This window comes from Euleptes europaea, chromosome 1 (genome assembly GCF_029931775.1).
Source record: "Euleptes europaea isolate rEulEur1 chromosome 1, rEulEur1.hap1, whole genome shotgun sequence".
NCBI classification, from domain to species: domain Eukaryota; kingdom Metazoa; phylum Chordata; class Lepidosauria; order Squamata; family Sphaerodactylidae; genus Euleptes; species Euleptes europaea.
Window position 1 is genome coordinate 131,285,065 of NC_079312.1, and position 23,972 is coordinate 131,309,036.

A 23,972-nucleotide genomic window follows, 5' to 3' on the forward strand; every position below is an offset into this window, starting at 1 on the left:
TCCCCCTCCTCTATGCAAAAAATGCAGTACATTCCTTTATGCAGGTTTCCATAGAGTTAAACTGTTCCTATTTTTTTTTCCCTTAAAGAGGTCAGCAAAAAGTCGTACAATAGGGGTCTCATGTTCGTGAACTGTGAAGGAATTTTTAAAAATTTCCCATGGTGGGGTTGGAGTGCAGCAAAAAAAAAGAAGAAGAAGAAGAAAGAAACCTGGGAAAAAAAGATAAATAAAGCAGACTAGGGACTTGGGGGGTAATTTGTAAAGACATATAGCTTTCCAGATCCTAAGTTCAAACACGTTATTCCTCCTCCTCCTTTTCCTCCTCTCACTCCACATTTCTTTCCCTCTTTTTTTAATTTAAAAAGTGATATCTTAGTTTAATTGTTTCAGTCCTATCAAGCTGCTCCTTTTAAACAAACGATTGTATATTTCCTTGGCATGGGGAAATCCGTCTGACTGTAGGGTCATATTATTTAGACAAGCACTCTTTCAGAAGTAAATGCCATTCTTAGCATAGGGAAGTACTTTAGGTCTAAAGGGGTTAAGAAGGCCTCCTTCCATTTAGAAACATGCAGGGGTCCCACCGTAGCTGTTCCAGCCTTTAAAAATCTTTCCAGCTTTTTTTTTTTCCTTCCCCCTTGTAACAAATCTGTACGACTGCCACCAGGACATAAGAAGCGTGTGCCTGTCACAGAAATAGAGTTTACTTTTTCCAACTTGTTGTACAGAGGCAGGGTATAAATACAGCTAACTCTGGCTTGGACTAAGAGCCTTTCGCTTCAAATAAGGGGGCTACTTCCCAAGACTTTTAATCCAACACGGTTCAGACCAGACTGCACCATCGGCCAAGGTGGAAAGGAAGCCTGCGGGAGTCCAGAAAAAGCAGGTGTCGTTGGTTCCTTTGTGCTTGCTTTTGCTTTTTAAAATTCAGGCGCACACACGCCCCGAGCCCCAATCCAAAGGCAGGTGTTTTTCTCGGGAGACATTCTGAGATGTCCTTTTTCATACTCTTCCCTCAATGGATATGGATATGGATGTTATCTGGGGAGACCTTGATCTTATTGCTTCTGGAGGTCCCTTTCAAAGGCTCTGCCTTGCCTCCAATACGGTACTCTCATGCTGGGATATGTCCAAATGATATGAATCCCAACCTCTGGGTAGACGCACAGAGCACCTGCAAGAGAGAGTGCGACACTGACCTGGTGAGTGATGCACTTTTCTTTCCTCTTCATGTTAACTTTCATTGCCTGTCTAAGTAGACGCTGATTGCCTGCGATTATTTCTTTTTGTTTTGTCTATTATGGCAGAAGAGGGACAGCCTGTAGGTGAAAGACTTGCATGTTGTTGTTGGTTGTTGTTTTTAAAATAATTTTTATTGAAACTTCGAAAACAAAACCACACATAACAAACTCGATCATTCCCATACATATAATCCACCTTCCAGGGATCCTTTTAAATTTATCATTACCAGCTTACAAGAATAGTAATGATGATTGATAAAGGGGGGGGGGGTAATGGAGAAAAACATTGGCTTTTCAACTATCTTACAATTACAGAGCTTGAGAAGGTGCAGAAAAGAGCAACCAAAATGATTAGGGGACTAGAGCAACTGTCCTATGGGGAGCGGTTAGGATGCTTAGGGCCGTTTAGCTTGGAAAGAAGGCGGCTAAGGGGAGACATGATAGAGGTCTATAAAATGATGCATGGTTTGGAGAGAGTGGACAGGGAGAAGTTTTTCTCCCTCTCCCATAATACTAGAACACGGGGTCATCTGCTAAAGCTGGAGGGTGAGAGATTAAAAACAGATAAAAGGAAGTATTTTTTCACACAATGCATAGTTAAATTGTGGAACTCCCTGCCCCAGGATGTGGTGATGGCTGCCAGATTGGAGGGCTGTAAGAGGGGAGTGAACATGTTCATGGAGGAAAGGGGTATTCATGGCTATTAGTTGGAATGGATGCTGGTCATGCTGCATACCTGTTCTCTCTAGTATCAGAGGAGCATGCCTATTATTTTGGGTGCGGTGGAACACGGGCAGGATGGTGCTGCTGCAGTCGTCTTGTTGGGGGGCTTCCTAGAGGCACCTGGTTGGCCACTGTGTGAGCAGACTGCTGGACTTGATGGGCCTTGGTCTGATCCAGCAGGGCCTTTCTTATTTTCTTACACTGCTTAATCTTGAACTATGCCAATAGTATTAATCATTCTTACCTATTCACTTAATCTTCAATCAGCTAATGATCTCTATTTACCTTTCCTTAAAAACTATATCATATATAATCTAATATCATCTAATATTGCTGCTCCAGTTGTTGTTGTTGTTGTTGTTGATCATGAGCCCAGCACCGGCTGCTGAAGCAGGCACGCTTTTTAAAATCTGCAAAAGAGCGTGGGGGTCTCGTAAAAGGCTCTGACTCACCTTGTTTTGTCGCTTGAATTGCTCTTTCATCTTGGCGGGCCACGCTCATTCAGGGCCAGTTCATGAGCTGGCCAGCCGCAGGGAGAAGTCAGCCCACGCCAGCTCCAGCTTGCAACAGTTCACTTATAGGAAGCTGCAGGCTGAACCCAGCTTGGGTCAGGTTTTGACAAGCGCAACCACAGTGTGTGGATCAAGTGTCGAAAGCCAGTCTGAGCTGAGTGCAGCGCTGCCACATTGGGCTTCACATGACTGTTATGCTACCAGGTGGGCTTTCCCCCATGACCACCATGCAGTGTGCTTGTGCATCTTTCCTCCCCCGCTTGACAACTCCATTTCGAGAATAGCAGTGCTCCACATACAAACATCCTGAACTGAACTCTTTTAAAACATTTTTATTGGGACGCTCATTTTGCACAGGCTTTAAACGGGTGCATTTGTTTCCCCAAGGCAGGGCGATGTAGGCATGCCATGGCCCTGCTAGCATCTATTTTAGAGCCCAACACCAGCACAAGAAATGACTCAGTAACAATGACAGCTTGGCATGAGCCCCTGGATGTCAGTTCCAAATCTAAATGCATTTGAGCTGGCAAAGCTAAAAAAGGCCTCTCATCTAGCTGGCAGCACTGCCAGCTCATTGTGGCATCCAAATACCTGTCTATGCTCTTTTGGCCTTACACACCTGCCTAGAATAATAGAGCTTGCTGTCATTGTCAAATAACACATCATCATATTCCATCCAGGAAAGGAGCTGTATAGGTTATACCCTACTAAGATTAGCAGAAGCTTAGGCCTTTTATGCCTGGCAGTTTCCCTCACCATCACCCCTCTGACGACTTCGGGTCTTCTTCTTTTTTTTAATAAAGATATTTTATTAACATTTTCAAGAAAAAAACAAATTATATACACATACATTCACACAGTTTGCACTCCTTTGGGGAGTCTATTTCATTTTACATTTCAAACATCTTATACATTGTTCTTATATTCTACATTTTAGACAATAAATTCGTTCTATACTATATAGTAAATTTTATAAGCTGATCTTTATATCTAACAATCTATCCTTTCCATTTAACATAATCAAAATAACATTCCCATTTCTTTTGGGAATCTTCAGTCGTCTTCTCTTTCATCAAGCTGGTCAGTCTGGCAATCACCGCAAATTCGTCCATCTTTTGTTGCCACTTTTCCAAATCTGAAATATCCTCCTGTTTCCAAGATGCTGCCAGTACTAGTCTAGCCACCATTGTCAGATAGCCAAATATTTCTCTATGGTTTCTGTCCAAGTTATCTGGCTCAATTCCTAGCAACATAGTTTCTGGGTTCAAAGAAAATATGATTCTTAAAACTTTCTGCATTTCTTGATGAATTTGTATCCAAAATTTCTTAACTTTCTTGCATGTCCACCACAAATGAAAATATGTTCGTCTTTACATTTCCAGCACCGGCAGTCATATGATTCATTCATTTTTTTAATGTCAATTGGTGTGATGTACCATCTAAAAAATTGTTTGTACCAGTTCTCACGTAGATTATTACTGGCCGTGAATTTAATTGACTTGGTCCAAAGTCTTTCCCATTGCTGCAATGTTATCTCCTTTTTATAATTTCCACCCATTTTATCATACATGTCTTGACTTGTTCTTGTTCTGTTTCAAATTTAAGTAAAAGTTTATAAATTTTCCCCAAAATATGATCCGTATCTTTACTAATTAAATCTTCAAACTCAGTGTTCTTTCTTATCTTCCCCTGTTGGAAACAATCTTGTCGCATATTCATAATCATTTGATTATAGGTCAGCCAGCCAATATTTCTATTCTTCTTAATCTCATTCCACGGTTTTATTTCTTCTTCCTCATTTAACATATAGTGATATCTTATTATATCTACATTTTTCTTCTCTCCCTTAGTTAGATATGTATCTGTAGGGGACATTATCCATGGAGGTACAGGGCTTAATCTGTTTTTGTTTCTAAGCCATGTCTTCATCAATCCATCTTTAATGGCCTGTTTCTCCAAAACTTTCTGAATTCTTTGCTTTCCATAAGTAATAGTGAAATCCCTTATTCCATGTGCCCTTTTCAATATTCAAGTTTGTTTGATCTGGGTTCTTTATCCACTCCTCAATCCATGATAATCCTGCCGCTTGGTAATAAAGCTTGATATTTGGTAGGGCAAGGCCGCCTCTTTTCTTTTCGTCTTGCATAATTCTGAAGTTAATTCTTGGTTTCTTTCCTTCCCAAACAAATTTATTGATTTGTCTCTGCCACTCCCTCAACATCTTATCCTCGATTTGTATTGGGAGCATTTGAAAGAGAAATATCAGCCTTGGTAGTAAATTCATCTTTATAACTGCGATTCTTCCCATCCACGATCAATTGAGTTTTGCCCATCTTTTTAAATCTTGCTGTATTGTCGACCATATTTTTAGGTAATTGTGTCTTAGCAAGGTATGATTTTTTCCCCAGTAATGTATATTCCTAGGTATCTAACCGGTTCTTCTGTGATCTTACATCCTGTTAGGCTCTGTAAATTCTGTTTTTCCAAGTTGTCCAGATTCTCTAAAATGATCTTTGTTTTATTTTTGTTTATTCTATATCCCGATACTCGACCGTATTTCTCTATTTCCTCCATAAGATGCTCTATTGACTTTGCAGGGTTCTCCAATGTTAAGACCACATCATCGACATAGCATTTTAGTTTATATTCCTCTCCATCTACTTTCAGTCTACCAATTTTCTCATCTTGTCTTATTCTGGTTGCTAATACTTCCAAAGCCACATTAAATAACAACAGCGATAGTGGGCATCCTTGTCTAGTGCCTTTCTTGATTTCAAGTTTTTCTGATAATTTCCCATTGATAACCAATCTTGCTGATTGTTGCTGATAAATGCTCTGAATCCATTTAAGATATTTGTTACCGCAGTTTAATTTTTGAAAAGTCTTTAATAAAAAGTCCCATTGAATATTATCGAAAGCTTTTTCAGCATCCAGAAACACAAAGGCTGCTTTTCTTTTCTTCTGTTTTACATGTTCTATAGCATTAATTATAAAGCGTACACTATCGCACATAAGTCTTTTCGGGATGAAACCGGTCTGATCTGGATGTATTACTTGTCTTCTTCTTCTTTAGTCTGTTGGCCAAAATAGAAGCAAAAATTTTATAATCCATATTTAACAAAGATATGGGTCTGTAAGAAGCTGGTCTTTGAGGATCATTACCTTCTTTGTGAATTAGTGTGATATGAACTTCTTGCCACGATTCTGGGCACTTCCCAGTTTGTGGAATGTCATTCAACAACTTTTGAAGATGTAAAGCTAATTCTTCTTCAAAGCATCTATAGTATAGTGCTGTCAAACCATCCGGTCCCGGTGCTTTATCCGTTTTCTGACTTGCAATAGCTGTAGTAATCTCTTGCATAGTAATATTCTGATTCCACCAAGAATTATGCTTTTAAATAATTTTAACTTTTATATAGTGCTTCTAATAAATTATACTGTCAGTATTTATACACTAACAGATTTGAAACCAGCACTCCTGGCAAGTAACTTTGGTTACTTGCTCCATTCACATGCAAATTTCAGTGTTTTGCTTGCCAACGTCACATGCACGCACATGAAACTGCCTTATACTGAATCACACCCTTGGTCCATCAAAGTCAGCATTGTCTGCTCAGAATGGCAGCGGTTCTCCAGTCTTAGATAGTGGTCTTTCCCATCACACGCTTTGCAGAATATATTGTGCACATACCTAGAAGAGATCCAATATTCATTTGATTTTTAAGCTGCACTATTACTAACTACAATTTAGAGCTGAGGTCAGAGGGGAACCCTAGGATGCATAACACACTGACAATGCATTTGAAAGTATGGGCTCAACCACTTCTTCTGAGAAAAGTGTTCTACCTGTTAGAAGTTACTTTGAAGTCTTGGTACCATATTTTCCATTTTCCTGTGCTAAGACAATATCCTCCTCAATGACTAGAATAGCCCAAACCCAAGCAACAGACACTATCATATAATAATCTATACCAAGTGGTCAGCTTCTGCATTTCAGTGGCTTCCGTTCTCCAAATATCAGTCTGGGAACTGTGAAATCAGACCTTCTCATAGTCAGTCAGGATTGATAGTAAAATTGGTGTCATCTATCCATTATACAGTACTGGCACTTGGATGGTATCAACTTCTTGAAGATCCCCTCAACACACAGATTGGCAGTGGTCTTTTGGCTTTTCCAGAATCCCGAAATAGCAACACAACAAAACATTTGAAATGTACCACAGACCTCTACTTATTTATAGCAATGTTGTCATCATTGTCTTGTTTTCTTTTGCCTTAGGAATGTGAGAGCTTTGAGAAGTGCTGTCCTAACGTCTGTGGAACAAGGAGCTGTGTCGCAGCTAGGTACATGGATGTCAGGGGGAAGAAAGGACCGGTGGGGATGCCCAAGGAGGCAACCTGTGACCGTTTCATGTGTATCCAGCAAGGTTCAGAGTGCGATATCTGGGATGGGCAGCCTGTTTGCAAATGCAAAGATAGGTGTGAAAAAGAGCCAAGTTTTACTTGTGCATCTGACGGGCTTACCTATTACAACAAGTGTTATATGGATGCAGAAGCATGCACCAAAGGCATTACACTCAATGTGGTAACTTGTAGGTATCATCTCACCTGGCCAAATACCAGCCCTATCCCACCAGAGACGACCGCTCACCCCACTACTGCCTATGCAGAGACAACCATCACTGACATCCTTCCACCTGTACTAGTCAACAACCCAGCACATCAGTCCGTCTACGTAGGGGAGACCGTGAGCTTTCTTTGTGACGTCACTGGCCGTCCGAAGCCCGAAATCACTTGGGAGAAGCAGACAGACAGCAGTGAGAAAATCATCATGAGACCCAATCACGTTCGCGGAAACATTGTTGTCACCAATATTGCCCAGCTGGTGATCTACAACACACAACTACAGGACGCGGGTATCTACACTTGCACTGCTAAAAACATTGGTGGTGTTGTCTGGGCAGACTTCCCCTTGTCTGTCGTCAAAGGAGAAGCCACCTCTATTGAAGCATCACAGAACAAAACCCACTTTCCAACCGACGAGTGTCTGAAGCAGCCTGACAGTGAAGACTGTGGGGAAGAGCAGACCCGGTGGTATTACGACGCAAAGAAGAACAACTGCTTCACTTTCATCTATGGGAACTGCAACAGCAACCTGAACCACTTCGAGACCTATGAAAACTGCATGTTGACTTGCATGAACGGGCCCATCAACATCTGCAACTTGCCAGCCCTCCAAGGCCACTGCAAAGCGTACGAGCCCCGGTGGGCATACAACAGCTTGACGAAACAATGCCAGTCTTTCATTTACGGAGGCTGCGGAGGCAACGAGAATAACTTTGAGAGCAGAGAGGCCTGTGAAGAGATGTGCCCTTTCCCCAGGGACGTGCATTGCAAGGCGTGTAAGGCTTGCAAGCCCCGGCAAAAGCTGGTGACGAGCTTCTGCAAGAGCGATTTTGTGATTCTTGGCCGCGTGACGGAGCTGACGGAGGACCAGGACTCGGGACACGCGCTGGTGACTGTGGAGGAGATTCTGAAGGACGAGAAAATGGGCCTCAGGTTCTTGGGGAAGGAGCCTCTAGAGATTACCCTTTTAAACATGAACTGGAGCTGCCCGTGCCCCAACATCACCGCAGCGGATGGTCAGCTCATCATAATGGGCGACGTCCACAACGGAATGGCTGTTTTGCAGCCAGACAGCTTTGTGGGGGCCTCTAGCATCCGGCGTGTCCGGAAGCTACGTGAGGTCATTCACAAGAAAACCTGCGAGCTGTTGAAAGAGATCCTAGGACTGCACTAATACTTTCGCTTTTTGTCTCGTCACCTTTCCGGATCTGTGTATCATATAGCACTAACAAAAGGTAGGCTAGCATGGAACCTTTAAAAAAGAAAAAAGCTCTGTTTGCTAATAGATATTATGTATTATACACAAGCCATATATTAACTCATTAATTATGTGTAGTAATGAGGCAGTATCCTTTTTTTTTGGCAAGCACTTAAAATAGCAGCAAACAGCAATTAGTCTTAGCTCTATAGTTTTATCTATTTGTCTAGAAAAGCCATCTGGCAATCATCGTTTAATACCCATGCAGCTTTCATCCTAGAAGACCAAATTCACAGCATTCTGTTTGATTCAGAGCTAAATTGTATACATTGTTGAACTAAAGATAATTGCTCTCATTTGGAATACAGAAACATTTGCAAAAAGCAGCTGAAATGTATCATATTCATAAGCAGGCTGTTAAGAGAAGAAAATGTAAATTATTGTCTATACTTACAATAATTACACCAGCTATCAGAAGTGTGGTCATTACACAAAAGGATTTCATCTTTAATAGAATTGTTTTACCTAGCAGATTTCCTGGGGAGGCCACCAAATGTTTTCAGAAAGTGTATGGGGCCAGGCAGGGCATCTTACCAGCAGGGTTTCTGACTGGCCACTGGACGCTGACTGGCTGGGCACTTAGGCTTCCGCTGTGTGTGGGCTCTGCATCCTGCAGCAGCCTGTAGCAGGAAATCTCCAGCCACTACCTGGAAGTTGGCAACCCTATGTGGCAGCCACTTTGTGGTTGTGCTCACCACCCTGTGCCAGAGAATTCCAAAGGTTCTCACAAGATCAAAGAGGGTTGGGAACTCCTGTCTTACACCAAGTACAGCAACCCAGCAAAGCTTATGCTGATGTCAACTATAAAGCATCCTTGGATGTATTACAGACGGTCACAGTTCAAGAGAGCGGACACCAACAGCATAAAAAGGTCATCTTTATCATTGTACAGCAGTGAGGATCTGCAACAACCAATGACAGTTCCTTAATGATGCTTCTGGGGTGATGTTAAAGAAGTAGGGGGATGTGATCTCACCTTAAATAGTCTTCTTCTGCACTAGGGTGGCCAACCTCCAGGTGGTGGCTGGAGATCTCCCGCTATTACTACTGATCTCCAAGCGACAGAGATCAGTTCCCCTGGAGAAAATGAGTGCTTTGGCAATTGGACTCTATGACATTGAAGTCCCTCCCCTCTCCAAGCCCCACCCTCCTCAGGCTCCCCTCCCAAAATCTCCAGGTATTTTCCAAACCTGGAGCTGGCAACTCTATTCAGCACCTGCCCCTACTGTGCATCAGTATGCTTCAACAGGCTGTAGCCATGTAGCTCCCTCCCAAGTGCCACTGGCAAATCTTACCCTATTCAGGATACATGACACACGGAGTAGAAAAGGGAAAGCAGCAGTAGGGCCTGACCCTGACCACTGCAAGGTCGATCAGTTATTTTGCACAGAACCTATGCATACACAAACTGTTTACACTGGGACACTCTCCTTCCCTCTATGCGTCCAGTATTTGATCACTGGAACAGGACTAGTGTGAGAAAGGATCTTGGTCTTTCTGTTGTATTAGCCTTCTCTGACCTGGATAGCTAGGTTTGCCAACCTCCAGGTATTAGCTGGAGATCTCCTGCTATTACAACTGATCTCCAGCCAATAGAGATCAGTTCCCCTGGAGAAAACGGCCACTTTGGCAATTGGACTCTATGGCATTGAAGTCCCTCCCCTCCCCAAACCCCGCCCTCCTCAGGCTCTGCCCCCAAAACCTTCCACCGCTGGTGGCGAAGAGTGACCTGGCAACCTTATGGATAGCCCAGGCTAGCCCAATCTCATCATATCTCAGAAGCTAAGAAGGGATGGCTCAGGTCAGTATTTGGATGGGAAACCACTAAGGAAGTCCAGGGTCATGTGGCAGAGGCAGGCGATAGCAAACCACCTCTGAACAACTCTTTGCCTTGAAAACCCTATGGAGTCACCATAAGTCAGCTGCGACTTGTGCACTTTCCACCATCACCACCAGTCTTCCTTCCCCCTGCTTTTATTCCAGGCAGTGCTTAATTGAGAGATGCCAGAACTTAACTTGGCTATTTTGAAAAGCAGTGTCTTTGACTTGATAGCTCTCAGTCCAATGTGTGGCTGCAGCAAGTTGTGATTACTCACTGGTAAAGGGAAAGGACTTTGCATAGGCTTTCTTATTACTTCTGCTCTGTATCTTTCAGAGCTGAGCTTCCTGCTATTAAAATTAGGGGAGCACAGGCTCAAGTGAAGCCTTGCTTCCAGAGAGTGCTACTGGAAAACGGGGAGAAGACAGGGAAGGAAGGAAGGAAGGAAGGAAGGAAGGAAGGAAGGAAGGAAGGAAGGAAGGAAGGAAGGAAGGAAGGAAGGAAAGAAAAATCTCTAGCTACTATCTGGAGGTTGACAACCCTAGGTAGAGGGGAGTAGCAAGTAGGGCTGTCGATTCGGTTCATCCCAAACTGAAAAACAGCCGAATTTCCCGATTCGGCGGTTTTTAGTTTGGATGGAACTGAACTCAAAAAAGGCGGGAAAACGGGGAGCCGAATTCAGCGAGTTCGGGTGTTCGGCGAATAAATTAGGCAAATTTGGAGTTTGGCACAGCAGCATATCCGTCAGTTAGTAAGCAGCATTCTCCTGTGGCCAAGCTGGGTCTTCTTCCCCACCCTTAATGTGCATCTCTGACAATGGGGGTTTGCAATTAGCAGAGCTTGCCGCCCACGCCCAAAGCTCCCAGCCCTGACAAACAGCTGAGCTGCGGGGAGCAAGGGTGGGGCAGGTGCGAAGAAGATGGAACAGAAGACATCCACAGTAAGACCGATTTTGGGGCTTTTCTCTATAATTTTTCTCCTGTGTGTGTGTGGGGGGGGGCGAAGCAGAGTCTGTGTGTGTGTGGGGAGGGAGCAGTTTCTGTGGGGGGGAAAGCCAAAGGGGGCTTTTGCCTGTTCTGTGGGGGGGTGCCCCCTGATGGAACAGAAGACATCCACAGCAAGACCCATTTTGGGGCTTTTCTCTATAATTTTTCTCGTGTGTGTGTGTGTGTGGGGGGGAAAGCAGAATCTGTGTGTGTGTGGGGAGGGAGCAGTTTCTGTGGGTGGGTGGGGAAGCCAAAGGAGGCTTTCGCCTGTTCTGCGGGGGGGGGGGGGCTGATGGAACAGAAGACATCCACAGTAAGACCCATTTTGGGGCTTTTCTCTATAATTTTTCTCCTGTGTGTGTGTGTGGGGGGGGAAGCAGAGTCTGTGTGTGTGTGGGGAGGGAGCAGTTTCTGTGGGTGGGTGGGGGAAGCCAAAGGGGGCTTTCGCCTGTTCTGGGGGGGGTGCCCTCTGATGGAACAGAAGACATCCACAGTAAGGCCCATTTTGGGGCTTTTCTCTATAATTTTTCTCCTGTGTGTGTGTGTGGGGAGGGGGAAGCAGAGTCTGTGTGTGGGGGGGGGAGGGAGCATTTTCTGTGGGTGGGGGGGAAGCCAAAGGGGGCTTTCGCCTGTTCTGTGGGGGGGTGTGCCCCCTGAGTCTCTCTCTCCCTGGTTTGAGGGGGGGGCTTCAGTTGTGTGTCCTCAGGTTTTCCCTCATTCATAAGATCGGTTAGGTCTATTTTGATGCTTGCTCAAAACTGGTTTTCAAATTGTGACTTAAAGAATGCATTTTCCTGGTCCTGCGACCGATGCAAAAGGGGAAATTCCACCCCTCCTGCTCCTTATGCATAGCTAGCTGCCTCTGTCCCTTTCCATGGTTTGCAAACTCCCAGGTGTCTGGTGTTGCTTTGCATGATTACAAACATGTTGCTTTGCATGGTTTGCATGGTTGCAAATGTGTTGCTTTGCATGTTGCTTTGCATGGTTTGCATGGCTGCAAATGTGTTGCTTTGCATGGTTTGCATGGCTGCAATGTGTTGCTTTGCATGGTTTGCAAACTTCTTCGCACCTGCCCCGCCCTTGCTCCCCGCAGCTCAGCTGTTTGTCGGGGCTGGGAGCTTCGGGAGTGGGCGGCAAGGAGGGGGGACCCCTTTCAGAGCCCATATCTCAGCCCCCCTGACCCAATCTTTACAAAAGTAGGGTCCCCTCAAGCTATGCTGAAAGTTTTGGACCTCTACCCCCAAAAATGCCCCCCCGGAGCCGCAGAAAGGCGCGATTGTGTTTTTAATGGCTTTATTCGGCCGAATTTTTCCCCGAACTCCGGATCTCATGCACGGACCCGAAGCGGGGGAGTTCGGACTTCGGCATTTCCTGAATAAAAATGGGCTGAATTTTGCCGAATCCGAATTTACCGATTTTGTTTTTTCAACAGCCCTAGTAGCAAGCCAGGGGAGGGGATTGGAAGGGTGGCCTATTTAAGGAGAATCTGCTGCAAGACAGGGAGGATGAAGGTAATGTGCCTGCAGGCAGTGTGGGGAAAACAGAGGACAATAGAAAGGTGGTGCAACCCCCTCCCCATTCCAGTCTGAGGCCCTGCAGGTCCTCCACTGCAGGGAAGGTCACAGCGGAGCAAGGGCAATGTGGCCTTGACCAGGGGGAATGTCACACTACACCAGGGGTCCCCAACCTTTTTGATCCTGTGGGCACATTTGGAATTCTGACATGGCATGCTGGGCATAGCAACAAAATGGCTGCTGCAAGATCTGCAGGAGGTGGAGCAAGCCACAAAACGTTTGCCACACCTTCACTTGAGTAACACAGTGTAGATTAGGGCTGTCAATTAGGTTCGTCCCGAATGGAAAAACCACCGAATTTCCCCCAATTCGGCAGTTTCCGGTTCGGATGGAACCGAACTCAAAAAAAGGCGGGAAAGGGACGCGCCAAATTCGGCGAGTTCGGGCGAATGCCGAATAAATTCAGCAGGTTCGGCGTTCCCCGAACCTGCTTTTTCCTGTCTTTAAAGACCACCCTTCCCGGTTTCCTGGGAGTCCCAGGAAACTGGGCGGGGCGGTCTTTAAAGTGCTCTGTGCTTCCTGCCCAGGCAGTGCGGAGCACTTCCCCCCCGCTCAACTGTTGGGCGGGTCCCCGCCCAACAGCTGAGATTCAGACCGGGAGGAGGGGAAAGTGCTCCGCGCTGCCTGCCCAGGCAGCACAGAGCACTTCCCCCCCAGCTCAGCTGTTGGGTGGGTCCCCGCCCCCCGCCCAACAGCTGAGCATCGGACCGGGAAGGGGGGGAAGTGCTAAACCCTCACCGCCCCCTTCCCACGGGAGGTGTAAAGACCCCCGCCCGCCTTTATTCGGCCGAATTGATTCGGGAATTCAGCCGAATTCCCCGGATCCGAATCGGGGGAGTTCGGACTTTGGCATTTCCCAAATAAAAACGGCCGAATTTTGCCGAATCGGAATTTTCCCGAATTTTTTTTTCAACAGCCCTAGTGTAGATCCTTGTGCTGTGGTGGCAGCTGCTGTAAAAGCAACATTTTAAAAAAACATCTGCACAACCAGTCAAATCTCCAACAGTCAATCAGAAGCCTTGCTGGTTGGGTTGCCAGGTCCGTCTTCACCACCGGCGGGAGGCTTTTGGGGCAGAGCCTGAAGAGGGCGGGATTTGGGGAGGGGAGGCCATAAAGTCCAGTTGCCAGAGCGGCCGTTTTCTCCAAATGAACTGCTCTCTATTGGCGGGAGATCAGTTGTAATAGCAGGAGGTCTCCAGCTAGTACCTGGAGGTTAAATAATCACAAAGCAATCATTCTGTATAGACAAGTCTAGTGAAAAAGACAGCACCATGGCCACAAAAACTCGAAATGCATCACCAAAGGAACTGCATGCTAAATGTGTGTTTACAATACAAAATCTGAAACCGTTAATAACCACTATCTAACTATCAATACAGAAAGAAACATACAGTGTTACAAAAAACTATTATAAAAGACTGGAATATATCAAGTTCTACAATGACATGTAGTAAAAATAACATTAAGATGTTACTGTCTCTCGCCCCATTGTAGCCGTGATGTACTTCTTATCTTCTCCGTCATCTCCGTTGCGGCTTGCAAGATTTCCCCTTTAAATCTTTTTTATTACATGTCATTGTAGAAATTTGGTGATGCTTTTCGAGTTTTTGTGGCCATAGTGCTGTCTTTTTCACTAGTACCTGGAGGCTGGCAACCCTAGGTAGGAAACCTCCCGCCAGTGGTGAAGAGGGACCGTCCTGGCAACCCTATCTTTCCCCTGCCTCAGCATGCTCTTCCCCAAAGCTGCTTTGATGTGGTCTTTTGAGGAAGAGTGCAGAACCCAAAAAGGCTGCCCCAGCTGTTGAATAAAAAGGCCAATGCATCAGCGGTCTATCTCAATCTATGTGATCATATAAAAGGAAGAAGCAGGCAGTTATGGACAAAGCAGCGGGTGGGGAGGGGTGAACTGAAATTGTTTGCATTCCAGATGGGGAACAGAAAGTGTGTAGGAAGGTATATTGTATTTGTGTTTTGTGTGTCAGGCTGATGAACCAAGAGGACATCTGTGGAATGTACAACTGATGAAATATGTGACTTTAACCCCTTAATATGCCCTTTTGGTGAGTGGCAATGAAAACTGAAAGACAGAGTTCAAGGCTGATTTACAAACAAAATTCTTAATTCCATAAGGATAAACATATTTATTAAACATTGGGTGGAACTGGCTGGGGACAAGGAGAGACATTATTCTTCTCTATAGTTGCTTCCAAGAGGAAGTTTTGCTCCACGCTCTCCCGCAAACTGCCACAAGGGTTTTTTGGGAGCTTTGCATGGCACAGTTGGGCAGTCATCATTGCTCATCTGCATTTTCCCTGGCTTTTCACTGTTTTTCTCAAATCTGCTTTGGTAAATGTTTCCTGAAATGTTGAATTCAAAGTGGATCTGGGATCCAAGTTGACAGGAAGTCCCAGATTTCAACACCTTCCTGCCCACATCTGGTACTATTTTCTCTTGCATCTGTCATCCCACCCCCACCAGCAGGCTTCTTGGTCCACTATTGTTGTTGTTAGGCTGTTAACAACAGGACATTTTGGAGCTCATTAATTCATAGGGTTGCCATAAGTCGGAAGGAACTTGATGCTGCTTTACACACACACACACACACACACATTGTTGTTGTTAATGGATACAGATATATCACTGTAGCGTCATTACACCTATTACCAACTTTAAAAAAACCATCCAAAAGCACTTTGGTGACTGCCTCTGCATTCACAGCAGCAATAAGAGTACAACAGGCAATCCTCCCCGTGAAAAGCAACCTATGGCAATAACAGGCTATGCCCTCAGCAGTCAGCAGGAGACTTAACATTTATTCTCAGCGAATCCACATGTGAATAAACTTGCCCCAGTGGAGAAAAACTGAGGACTTTTATACATGGGAATTTTACCTTAGGTCTGACTCTCTCTTGACCCACACTTTTCTGATCTGAATTCTCAAAATCATATGCATGGTGGTTGTTTGCCTCGAAGAAAGTCCTGGAGAATTTTTTTTACTGCAGAATCACCAGCACAAATCCGGAGAGTTTGAGTTCCTGCTCCTTGAAAACCCTGCTTTGTAATTGGCTAGGGTGTTTGTTAGAAAAAGTCACTACCACCACTCCAGCTCCCAGCCAGTGGGGCTTGTTGTGCATGTGACAGCTGTGTTCATTTCCCACCCGGCTCAGTGTTGCGCATGTGCATGTTCTGGCACGCTCACACCCTCTCCCCTGGCTTTAAACAGGCAACAGCCATGGAAGTGGAGAGAGAGAAGGAAGGCGAGGCAGCGCTGCTGCTGTTGCCGCATGAGCGTGCTTCTTCTCACGCAGTGTTCTCTCCCTTCAGCAATTGTGGGTGCTGTCTCTATGGCCTTTCCCACCTTCCTACTCCCTCTTTAAATGGGCAACAACTGCAGAGGGAGCGCATGCGGGCTCGTGTGTCAATGGCCTCCCCTCATTCATACACCTCACGTTCCCGCTAAAAAGCTTATCTTCCTCCACATACAAAGTTAAGCCCTTTTAAATGCCTCCACAAAAGGGGGGGGGAAACCAGCCTGAGGCTCAGCTGCCCGTCCCCTGCAATTTCCTGGGAGTAAGCCCCATTACTAACAAGTAGACCAAGATGTTATGAGGAGGGGGAGGAATCAGGCAGCTATGTTGGTTCCTGAGCATGCAAACACTTGCTTCCTCCCCGCTCCTTTCCTCCTGGCAGTGCAGCTCCCTCTGGATGGAGGGGAAAACCCAGAATGCCTTATGCATACAAATGGCTACAATTTGAACTGAGTTGATCTCGGAGCAGACTTTAAATCCATGGCAAAACAGCATTGGGAAAACCCAAGAAAACGTGGGGTGAGAGCGAAGTTAACTCTGAGGGATGAAAAAATCATGCATAACTCCAAGGAAGAACTGAGTCAATCCAGGGGCGAACAAAGTGAGTCAAAGTTCCCATGCATAAATGACCCAAGTCCAACGTGAGCAGGTAGAACAGGGGATTACTGCTTGTGGCCCAAGGCCAGCATAGATACATGCTAATGTAAATGGGGGGAGGCAAGTGTGTGCACACAGTTTATTGCCAGCTTCCTTTGGCTCAGTTCCATACAGTACACCTCCAGCCTCATTTGTTTCCCTAGCCCAAGGGTCATTCCTACACCCTGTTCCCCTTACATTTCATTATTACTCACCTACTGTTCCAAGACCAGTCTGGATCTGCCCACCACATGCATACTCTTTTGCTCTAGGCCCAGTTGCTAGAAAAGCACAACACAAGAATCCTGTTCAGTCACTCAAAGTGCATACAACTCTATGGCCATAGAAGGGAAGCAGGATTGCGTCTACTGACCCCACTCTGCAATGCCTAGCAAGCAAATACATGGAATTGTACATACTTTGAATGTCTATGCCCTGAATTCTTCTATCTACCCACTTCCTTGGCCAGGTGCTTTTAAAAACTGCACTTTTTAGGTGAATTCACAGGTTTTATGCTGCGCTGCACCTCTGGATCTGCCTAGAATTGCTGGGCTCTACCTGTGGTTCAATCCCCCAAGCCCCACACAGGCGCCAGCTTTTTAAAATGTTATTTTACAAGTTTGCAACACAGTCCTGTGCCTATACACACATTCTCTTTTTGTGGTGGTAATTTTCTTCTTGCTGGAAGCAAGTCGGCTAGGCCAAGGCGTGCACCCTAGAGAAACATTAGGCGTGCTCCCAGTACGTGCCACCTCCTTCCAAGCTTGCCAGAGGTTGTCCATTCCTGCCTAGCTAAGATATTTCTAGGTGGAACTGGACTGATACTGGCATTTTCCACTCAAAGGTTCCCTCTGTTGCTGGAGGAAATAACAAGTAAGAGAGGAGAAGGGAGTTCAGTTCTGTCAGGCTCGAGGATGAACCATAAAGAGCCACTTCAAACTGCTAAGCTTGTAACAGCTGTCCGGTTCTCTGGGTTGTTAACACTAGTGACCATGAATAAGAGCTCTTTGTTTTACCCTTTGGGGGGCAAGGCTTCCCAACAAACTTGCTAATTCAAGGGCTTAGGAGGAAAGGGGTGGCATGGAAAGGGCCTAAGAAAAGAAGCAGCCTGAAAAAAGCCCTTCCCAAGTTCAGCTCCCTGCTCATTTGGGGGTGGGGGGAGAGACACTCACTTAATGCATTTTTGCACCTGCTTTTGGAAGAAACTCTGGAGGCATCCACAGAAGAATAGTGTGTGCAGAGGTATTTGAAGCATCCACATAGGGATATTTGCTTATTTTCCCCTTGCTCCCTCCAGTGCCCCGACCACCAGAAGGTTTTTTGCCAGCTTAAAAAAAAATCAGTGTTACTTATATCACTATAGTAGGGTTGCCAGGTCCCTCTTCGCTACCTCAGGAGGTTTTGGGGGCAGAGCCTGAGGAGGGCAGAGTTTGGGGAGGGGAGGGACTTCAATGCCATAGAGTCCAATTGCCAAAGTGGCCCTTTTCTCTAGGAGAACTGATCTCTATTGGCTGGAGATCAGTTGTAATAGCAGGAGATCTCCAGCTAGTACCTGGAGGTTGGCAACCCTACACTATAGCGATATAGCAGTAGTAGTAGTAGTAGTAGTTGTTGTTGTCTATGGCATTGAAGTCCCTCCCCTCTCCAAACCCCGCCCCCAAAACCTCCGGCCGGTGGTGAAGAGGGACCGGGCAACCCTAGTGGGAGGGGGATGGCAGAGGTGGGGGAACACTTCGTAAAGCGGCATCGTTATGGGCAGGGATATCCAAAAATCTTCATCTTCCTGTCCACACAGTGACCAAACCCACTTTGAGTATGATCTTTCTGTAAAGACTGTACCAAGGCAAGTAAAGGGAAGACACAGCGAGGCAGGGGAAAGCCTGGAAGGTAGATGATGGCATAACTATATTGTGCTGAAATTTGGGGGGCGGGGATGCCGAAATTTGGGAGGCAAGGCAGAGCTAAGCGTCCTTGCAGAAGCAGCCTCTGTGGGGCTGGTAGTGTGTTCTTTCCCTTGCCCTCTATACTTTGTCCTGTCAGCAAACAATAAAAATGAAGTGAAAAACTGAAAAACACAACAAAACAGCAGGAGTTTGCTAACTTATCTAAGGCAACCTGTACTCCACTGGTTGCTGCAGCAGCCAAGCCAGGACATGCCCAGTCCAGAACAGTCGTGGTGGGGCTGCAGACTAGGGTTGCCAGCGCCGGGTTGGGAAACACCTGGAGATTTTAGGGGCAGAGCCTGAGGAGGGCGGGGTTTGGGGAGGGACTACAATGCCACAGAGTCCAATTGCCAAAGTGGCCATTTTCTCCAGGGGAACTGATCTCAATCGGCTGGAGATTAGTTGTAATAGCAGGAGATCTCCAGCTACTACCTGGAGGTTGGCAACCCTACCACAGACTCTGGGTTCAGTAGTAGAGCTTGGCAGCCAAGTGGAGACAGCCATGTCCTCACCTCAAGCACTGCCTGGGAAAGGGAGCAACCTGAGAGGCAGATGCAGCTGAGACGGGGCTTCAGGATACTTCTGGTGGGATGAAGGGGTAGAGGTTGGGCTGCCAGGTCCTGGTTGGGAAATAGGTGGAGATTTGTGGGGCACAGCTGGAGAAAGGCGGGGTTTGGGGAGGGGAGGGACTTCAATGCCATAGAGTGCAATGGCCAAAGCGGTCATTTTTCTCCAGGTGAACTGATCTCTATTGGCATGAGATCAGTTGTAATAATAGCAGATCTCCAGCTACAACCTGGAGGTTGGTAACCCTACTTGCTGGGCAAAACCCTACTTGCCCTATCTGCCCCCCTTCTCAAAAACACTTGGTGAGCACTAGAAAGGTGTAGGCGGGTGTAGGCCATGAGACCTGCAGGAACCCTGCACTACACAGTTACAATCGATGTGGAAAATGTGAGTGGCCCACTACCACTTGTGCCTAGAGTGGGGATCAGCCAGAAGGGGAGGGATGATATGGACATACTGGAACGGGGGGAAATTAGGTCATTACTTTATTGATTACAGGTTCTGTAAGTCTTGGTGCAGCATAGCCTGGGGGCAACGGGTGCAGCAGGCAGCCCGGTTGTTGGTAGCCTAGGGTTGCCAGGTCCCTCTTCATCACTGGTGGGAGGTTTTTGGGGTAGAGCCTGAAGAGGGTGGGGTTTGGGGAGGGGAGGGACTTCAGTGCGATAGAGTCCAATTGGCAAAGCGGTCGTTTTCTCCAGGTGAACTGATCTCTATCGGCCGGAGATCCGTTGTAATAGCAGGAGATCTCCAGCCACCACCTGGAGTTTGGCAATCCTTATGGTAGCCTGTTGGGATAAGCAAGGAAAATTATTTTGGTTTTGGGCCAGAAGTGATACCAGTCTCTTGGGGCTGTGTTTATTTAATAGTGCTATCATACATGCAGAACATTCTGTTCTGCTATGGAAAGGAAACCCCCCAAGGCCTATTAGCTAATCAGGACCAAGGGTAAAATTCCTTCCAAGCCCTGTTAACCAGCCACCCGCAGGAGATATAGAGAGGATGACCAGCAACACCAAAATAAAATTATGAAAAGATTTGGGGGGGGGGTTGCTGGAAGAAGGCTCCAAATGCTCAACATGCCTGCAGTTCCCTCCTTTCCAGTGTGGATCAACTGGGAGCCACCAGTTCTCATGTTTGCTGTACCCACTCATGCCATACAGCAGGCCAAAGGGGGCGGGGCCACAGACAGCACTACAAGTTACCTGGCTGATCACCAACGTTGGGCACAATTGCCTGGAGTACTTCTACTCCCTCCCCCTCCCCGGCACAATAGGTACTCCAGCTAGGGTTGCCAACCTCCAGGAGGTGGATGGCGATCTCCTGATATTACAACTGATCTCCAGGAGACAGAGACCAGTTCAACTGGAGAACATGGCTGCTTTGGCAATTGGACTCTATGGCATTGAAGCCCCTCCCCAAACCCCGTCCTCCTCAGGCTCTGCACCCAAAATCTCCAGATATTTCCCAACCCGGAGCTGCCAACCCTAACTCCAGCCTAAGGCTGCCAGCTGAACTCTCAACAGCAAATGTATAAAATGCTGAAGTAATAAATGCAAGTGTTTGTATCTTTAAACACCTACATGTCCTGAAAATCTTTTCAGGTTTTTTTGTTTTTTTTTTTACAATTTTAACCTATTTTTCCTCCAAAGAGCTCAGGGTGGCATATATGGCTCTCCCTTCCTCTGCCTTACAACCATCCTATGAAGTATATTAGGCAGAAAGTGTGACTGGCCCAAAGTCACCCAGTGAGTTTTGTAATGGGCAAGGATTTGAGCCTGGATATCCAATATGAGGTGCTTTTCTTGAGGTATCTGTACCTATGCATATGTTATCAGAAAACCTGTTACCATATATTGGTATAATAAAGTTGACAGCAGGACGTGAAGGTTTCTAAAATATAAGGGTAGAGAGTAGGGTTGCCAGGTCCCTCTTCACCATTGGCGGGAGGTTTTTGGGGCAGAGCCTGAGGAGGGCGGGGATTGAGGAGGGGAGGGACTTCAATGCCATAGAATCCAATTGCCAAAGTGGCCATTTTCTCCAGGTGAACTGATCTCTATCGAGTGGAGGTCAGTTGTAATAGCGGGAGATCTCCAGCTAGTACCTGGAGGTTGCCAACCCTAGTAGAGAGGGATATCTTATAGGTCATTTATTCACGGCTGTTTGCCGCGGCTTCCAAGCTGTGTTGCATCAGAGCTAATTTTTGATTTTTCACTGCTGCTGCGGATTTGGACTAAAAAGTCGCAGCATCCCCGAAGCATCTCAAACCTCTGTTGACGCGATAATTGACCATAGTGTACAAGTAAAGAGTCAGGGTCATGACTTTTGGACACCCCTCTTTTTGAATTGCCCCACCGTGACTGCGAAGAATCCACTCTAAGTCGCATGAATAATTAAAGCCATGAATGATCTTGTCCCCGCCTCTCCTCCGCCCACACAGGCCTTCCCCCCCCTTTGTACCGCCTACCTTCTCTTCCCAACCCCATCCCCTTTCCGAACCTGCCGTCGAGGGAGGAAGCCATCTCCCTGTTCATTTTTCGCACACAGAGTGCGGGGTGAATGCAAACAACTCGCCGTTATTTAAAAAAAATATTTCATTTCCTTTATCGATATATCGCTATTTCGCTATCTCGCCACTGCCATGCAGCATATTCTTCCTCTTCATGACATCTGAGGTTTGACTCAAATTAGCCGCTTTATAAATGCATATTTTCTCGTGAATTTTCTAAGCAGGCAGGGGTGCTTGTTTTTGAGTGTTCAACATTCCTTTGGGGAATATGTGCATCTAGAGAGTGGCAAATCCAAGGCATGCCCTCCCATGCGGGAAATTTTTTTCCCCAACTCTTGCAATAAAGTGCTAGACTTCTCTATCAATAGCTTTTGTTCCTTTTCTCTAGAGGTTGGGATACTGGGCCCACATTTTGCCTTTTTTTGGTGGGGGGGCTTGCAGGAGAAAAGCTCTGGAATTCTCTGCATGCTCTGGGAAAAGCTTCTGGAATTCTGCTCCCTGAAGGAAAAACTCCTCTCTTTTGGGGGGAGCAGGGCCATGGGGGGGAGTCTGAGAGGATTCAGGAGGTTCCAGTGAACGGGCTGCAGCTCTGATGTGAAGGCGGCGGGGTGATCCTCCCAGTCCTTTTCCCCTGTGCAGAAGGCACACAACGCACACCCTGCTTCTCATTGTGCAGCTGGGATTCTTGCAGCCTCTGCTTTGGGCTGGCAAGAAAACTTTGCTCTGGGAATCAAGATACTTCTGCATGGGAGGTTTTGACTTGAATTTGCCGCTCTGTAGATGCATATTTTTCCATTGCCATGAATGCTGAGACCTCTTGTTTTTCAGTTTTGAGAATTCGGGTGGGGAAGATGTGCATCCGGAGAGCGGCAAATCCAAGGCAAGACCTCCCATGATGGAGGTACCAATTTATCAGTATATCGCTATTTTATTGGGGAGAAAAAAAAATGGACGACATAGTCCTTAGTGAGATCTCCACCAACGGAAAACAGGCTTTTTTGAGGGTGGCCGCCGCACCGTGCGCATGTGTGGGACGACAGAGGGTGGGGAAAGAGGTGGGTAAATGGCTGTGGGAGGAACACCATTGAGATAACCCAGCCTTATCGGAGCAAAGTTCTGTGTGTTGGGATACCATTGCATAATTCGCGGCTCCAATCAACATCGGACTTTCTTATTTGATTCGGTGCCATGAATAAGCATTTTAAAAGGTGGATTTAAAAAAAAGAGCTTTGAGGGAGCAGCAAATTCATCCGTGCATAAATGGCCACAGAGCAGCAGCAGAGCCTTCTCTCTCATAACATCTAGTTAGGTTGAGACGTATGCAGGCACACGCAAGTTTCCTAGTTGATGTACATTTTCTGAATTTTCACAAATGATTCTGACGGCAGTGTCCAGGGCTGTTGTAAGGTTTGTGTTAGTGATGGCCTGGGAGCTGTAGAAGACAGGGATGGAAGAATGTTGTGTAGGATGAAAGAGGCAGCCATTCTAGCAGGATCAAAGCATGAATGAGCAGCTGGAAGTATAGTCAGATGCTACATGCACATAATCCTACAAATTCTGTGCAGCATGATCTATGTATAAACAGGAACTGCAGACAAAAGAGTCAGGTGAGTTTGCTTCAAGCCAGAGTCACCAACTTTGCTTGACCTGTGAGCACTTTTGGAATTTTGAAAATACGTAGTAGGCACCACCACAAAATGGCTGCCAGCAGGAAGGTTGGAGGCAATCATAAAATATTGGGAGACTCCAAACCGAGTGACCTTTCACGCTGCGATGGAGGCTGCTGGTTCTAAATGCATGCTTCTTGTGGACACAAAGACGATGCTTCCTGGGATCTTCTAATGTACCACCTGGTCCAGTGAGGTGGAGGAAAATCAGGATTAGCTCTTTGCTTTGAGGAAGAAAAACCAGAAAGCACATCAGTGACTATCATTGTGCCCTCAGGTACCATGTTGGGAATCACTGACTTAGAGGTTGTAAAGATGGATTTCCACAACAAAGCAACAGAAGTATATAGTAAATTGTCTTGAAGGAACTTACAGCTTCTGCTTAGGACAGACTGAAAAGGTTATCTGCTCTCCTTCTGTGCCTTTGAATCCTTCTCATCAATTTTCAGATTTTTATCTACAATCATGAGGGCTAAAAAGCTTCTGTTAAAAAACAAGAAATTAATGCCAAGAGTTAGAAAACTAAATCATACACCACAAAATACTCTTAAAGCTGTCACTTATTAAGTCTTGGCCCCTCTTATTTACGGGACCACCTCTCTCCCT

At 46.1% G+C, this 23,972-nt stretch overlaps 1 protein-coding gene across 1 annotated transcript; it reads left to right on the plus strand.

Moving 5' to 3' along the window:
• The first annotated feature begins 953 nt into the window (after nt 1–953).
• On the plus strand, nt 954–8,283 carry WFIKKN2 (WAP, follistatin/kazal, immunoglobulin, kunitz and netrin domain containing 2). The gene is made up of 2 exons (XM_056855002.1): nt 954–1,202; nt 6,756–8,283. The coding sequence occupies exons 1-2, from the start codon at nt 993–995 to the stop codon at nt 8,274–8,276; spliced, it is 1,731 nt and encodes a 576-aa protein (XP_056710980.1). The 5' UTR covers nt 954–992; the 3' UTR covers nt 8,277–8,283.
• The last annotated feature ends 15,689 nt before the right edge of the window (nt 8,284–23,972 follow it).

Coding starts and splice junctions, on each gene's coding strand:
- WFIKKN2 (XM_056855002.1), top strand. CDS start 993: ATGTCCTTTTTCATACTCTTCCCTCAATGGATATGGATATGGATGTTA. Junction 1,203..6,755: donor GAGAGTGCGACACTGACCTG/GTGAGTGATGCA, acceptor CTTTTGCCTTAG/GAATGTGAGAGCTTTGAGAA.